A 4,940-nucleotide genomic window follows, 5' to 3' on the forward strand; every position below is an offset into this window, starting at 1 on the left:
ATTGTATTTATCATCCGTTCTTATCTCGGTGACTCACGTGCCCAGTGTTCAAATATTAATTTTCTATTGAGTTTGGATAAGTTTCCAGTGTAACGGGAAGGTGCTGGAAACAGATTTGTGTAATCTATGCATCATGATGTAGGAGTACCTTGATTTGCCCCAAATGCAACATAAAACACATCTGTCAGCCTGAAGGCTAGCTCATCAGGATTCATTGTTCAGACTTCTAGAAATCATCTTTAGAGAATTGTTTGGTTCCCACGTCGTGCCATGTGATTCCCAGTTAGCAGTGTAATCAGGCCTTAATTAGAGCGCAACTTTATTTCTTCTAAGCAGCCTTTTGTTATCACCTTTAGGAATAATGTTCTTTAGGATTCTCTATTTTAGGCCAACTTCATTTAACTTTTGGTAAAATTTAATATGGGTACTCTCCATTTTTGTTCTGTTAATGCATTTGCAGCTGCAATATTGATACTCTGTGCTACCATTAAAATTGCATTGCAACCTGGCGGAGGTGGCACACGCCTTAAATCCCAGCACTTGGTAGGCAGAGGCAAGTGGATCTCTGTGAGTTCAAGGCCAGTCTGGTCTATAAGAGTTAGTTTCAAGACAGACTCCAAAGCTTCAATGAAATCCTGTCTTGAAAAAGCAAACAAACAAACAAAAAACTTCATTGTATATTACTTCATGAAGTTGTATGTTTTCATATACTGTTAAGGAAGTTATATAACAATGGTTTTCTATAAATGGAAACAATGAACACAGCCTCTCTGGTTTTTCTATTAGAGAATTCAAAGAAATGAAACTTCAAATACAATTATATGTAAGACTACATATGTATGAGTCGGTGTAATTTGCTGTTTACAGAATAGTGGATGATCTAAATCTGTAAATTTTATAGTAGAGTGAAGACAGTGAATCTTTTAGCATATTTTGTAAATGTTAACTTAAGTTTTTCCCCTCTCAGGGTGTGGTTAGACCCACTGGGGGTTATGCTGTGATGCTGAACTGGACAATGTCTTCCATATACGGCCTCAAACCTGGAGAGGTAATTAGAATTTTACACTTCTACTTTCTGGCCTTTCCTGACGAAGACATGCAATTTATTATCCTTTTATTTTTATTTTATTTTTTTTAGGTGTGGTGGGCAGCCTCTGATTTAGGCTGGGTTGTTGGACATTCCTATATTTGCTATGGGCCTCTTCTCCATGGAAACACAACGGTTTTATATGAGGTAACAAAATACAAGTGTTACTCTGTATGGAGGTCCTTGATTTTAGTGGGGTCCAGTTCTTGACGGGTAGTCCCAGGTAGCAATAGTGAAGTTTGCATGGTAGCAGAAAACATTGTTACAGCTTCTTTTGTTTTAAAAGTTATTTCAAATAGAAAAGGACATAAGAGAAATAACAGTTTACTGTCTTAATTGTGTTGAAGAAACAGGTCAGTAAAAACAAAATTCCGGAGAACATAAAATAACAAGCTTTAAATCTATCCCAGGAGATTTTTAGGTGGTGATATCACAGGGATATGGATTTTAGAATCGTAAAAAGCATTATCATAAAACAATCAACAGAGAATCACATTTTGTTATTTTTCAGAATTAGTGAATTTACAACACTTTTTCTCTTATTTTAAATAAATGTTTTCTATGGCTTCTAATACCAAGTATGAATATAAAAAGAGACAAAAACCTGGAGCTACTAGATGAAAAGCTGAATCGTTAACCACTTTAAAGACTCTGATGTATTAATAAACATCACCCTGAAATAAGGTTTCTATATTGTATTAGAGAATACCCTTGTATGTCTGTTTTCTGTAATCCTACTAGCAACTTACACAAAGACATAGCAACAAACTCAGTTTTACTGTGGTTCTCAACCTGTGGGTCACAACCTCTAAAAAGCATTGGAAAACACAAATATTTACACACTACAATTCATAACAGTAGCAAAATTACAGTTATGAAGTAGCAGCGATTCATGGTTGGGGGTCACCACAACAATGTGAGAAACTGTATTACAGGGGAATGCCTTAGAAAGTTGAAAACCACAGGATTATAAGATGGCTCTTGTATAAATGTATGGAGTACTACACAGCAGAAAAAATAATGGTATTTTGAGATTTGCAAATGGATGGATCTAGAAAACATCATATTAAATGAGGTAACTCAGACCCAGAAAGACAATTATCATAAGTACTCGCTCATAAGTGGCTTTTAGACATAAAGCAAAGAAAACCAGCCTACAATTTACAATCCCAGAGAACCTAGACAACAAGGAGGACCCTAAGAGAGACATACGTGGATCTAATCTACATGGGAAGTAGAAAAAGACAAGATCTCCTGAGTAAATTGAGAGCATGGGGACCAGGGGAGTGGGTAGAAGGGGGGGGGGAGAGGAGGAAACGGAAGCAAAGAAAAAAATGTATAACTCAAGAAAATCAATTAAAAAATTTAAAAAAGAAGATGGCTCTTAGGGACGGTTGCTTATCACTCTGTCCGATGACCAGAGTACAGCCCCTAGAACCCTCCTGATAGAAGCAGAGAACTGACGCCTGCTGTAAGTGGTCCCTTGACCACATGCACAGCACAAGATAGGCATAAGCAACACTTGCATACGTGCTCTTGGGGAAAAATGTAGTTTTTAATAGTTTTTAAACATCTGAGTGTGATAACAAGCATGATTTTTTCCTAAATTATCATTTAATATGATATTCAGTTTTTTGGCAAAATCTAGTAAGATGAAAAATATAGAAATCTTTACATACTCCTATTTAAGTGGAAGCATAATGAAGTAAGTGGGCCTACAAAAATGACTCAGCAGTCAAGAGACTTTAATGCTCTTGCAGAAAATTAGAATTTACTTTCCCAGCAACCATGGCAAGCAAGTTACTACAGCTTATAGCTCCAGTTCTAAGGTGTCTCTCAGACCCTCTGGTCTCTATAGGTACCTGCACTGCAAAAATACACTTGAATATGCTTTCCTTTCTCCCTACCCCCACATAAGTAAAAAGTAAAAAAAAAAAGACTAAAATGCTTTCAAAACTTATGATAGAGATAAAACAGGATGATCATTAGTTGTGTATAGCTTTTGCCTCACATCTTGCCATATAACCTCCTATCACTTGAGCGAGCTATTGATACATTGCTTCCAAAGTATTCCCTGTTTGAGGTGGCACAATCTTACTTTTTGAATTTTTTTCCAGTTCACAGAAGAGAGACAAAGTAATTAATTAACTTCCAGAAAAGAAAGGGAGGATTTTCAAGCAGTTCTTTCAAACAACATGCTGAATTTTTGCATATCTTAAAAGCATCTTTTGATGTTTGAAGAGCTGCTACATTTTTATAGTACTACATATATAGTATGAAATCCTCAGGATACAATGATGGGACGTATATTTTAGGAATAATCAGACATACATTTTAATATCTGACAGTGTAGTAGAATCGACAGTTTCTCAATCTGAGGCTGCCTTCCATGCTGCCCGTCTCTCACTATGGAATGAGCAATATCCAACTGAAAAATGGGGCATGTAGAAAAAGGTATCAGATTGTCTGGTCTAGATATGTTGTTACTTTCAACAATTGTAAAACAAACAAACAAACAAACAAACAAACAAACATGTGAGGCCATTCTCTACTCTCATGTCCTGCACACCACATCATTTTAAGACTCTCATCATTTTTGGTTGGTTAGTTTACTATTTCTGAAAAATCAAATAGACTTTGAGAGAAGTGTTAAAACATCTCACACTCTTCCACTTTCCTTACAAGTGTTTTCATATCCTGCAGACTTGAGAGACATTCCGATGTTTGTAATATAACACATGAAATAATCTTGACACATCTGCTCCATAGTAAAGTCCTTGCAATATTTAAAAAGGTTTTTTTTAATCAAGATCATCATTCCTCTTGAAGAAAACAAAATAAATCCTAACAACAAATGTTTCCAATGAAATGTGACATTGCCTATTCAAATGTGACAAAACAGAATTTGTTAAGTTTCTGTGACTTTCAAGCTGACCTTAGACTTGAAACACTTAGAATAAGCAGATCTGATTTTTCTTTTGGCTTTCCATTATTTTTCTGATTTATTTACAACATGTGCTAACTCTGTCAAGAGTGCTTGCCTGTTTATCTTGGAATGATGTTCTCAAAAACAGGACAGAGGATCAATAAACTTCTTCTGTATGACTGACAAGTAATATTTAAATTCATTTTTGGAAATTCTGAATTTTTCTACTCCTTTCTTATATGGTCTCATGTTTTTCTGACCTCAAAATAAAACCTCTTTTGGCTTTTACCACTTCTAACTCTTGGATCTTCTTTTTCTTCTGTACAAGCAAGACTCTTTGAGAAATGGCCATCTCCACACCAACTCTGCCTTATGCTCCTTCATCCAGGCTTCAACTTACTGTACTCTGGTTTCAGTCTGGGATAATTCATGGAAGCTTCTGTCATCAGAGTCACTGTTGACTTCATAAGTGGCAAAGTCAAAGACCTTTGCCATTCTGGTGTCATCATCCTTCTCAGCAGCCTGCAGCCATCACGACCAATCTCTTTCTTCATTCTTATTTATTTTCCCCTTCACTACTTGTGCAATTTCTTTTGCCTTGTGTGATTCTTCTTTGTTGCTTCTTCCATGCAAAATATTTTGTGTTGTGTTGTGTGTGTGTGTGTGTGTGTAGTGTATGTGTGAACCAATGCATTTATTAAAGTTACTAACCAGATTGTGTGTGAGAAGTTAATAGTATGAGCAAAGGCGATCCAAAGGCAGCTGCATCACAAAAAATGCCCATCCCAGCATGGTTGACAAGGTAAAAAACTGCAGCCTTTCAGTGCCTTGTGTGATTTTCATCCAAGTCAGCTGGTCAGAAATCTCTTCCATCAGTGTATTTTTAACTGCTTTACTTTCTTTTTCTCTTTTCATATATATATATAT

General features: G+C 36.0%; 1 protein-coding gene across 1 annotated transcript in view; it reads left to right on the forward strand.

Moving 5' to 3' along the window:
* Acss3 (acyl-CoA synthetase short chain family member 3) overlaps positions 1–4,940 on the forward strand; it is a 147,439-nt gene that overhangs the window by 74,856 nt on the left and 67,643 nt on the right. Inside the window, exons 6-7 of the mRNA XM_005358097.3 lie at positions 968–1,048; positions 1,139–1,234. Of these exons, the coding sequence (XP_005358154.1) occupies positions 968–1,048; positions 1,139–1,234 (177 nt within the window). The remainder of the gene's footprint in view (positions 1–967; positions 1,049–1,138; positions 1,235–4,940) is intronic.

Source organism: Microtus ochrogaster, chromosome 24, assembly GCF_000317375.1.
Source record: "Microtus ochrogaster isolate Prairie Vole_2 chromosome 24, MicOch1.0, whole genome shotgun sequence".
NCBI classification, from domain to species: domain Eukaryota; kingdom Metazoa; phylum Chordata; class Mammalia; order Rodentia; family Cricetidae; genus Microtus; species Microtus ochrogaster.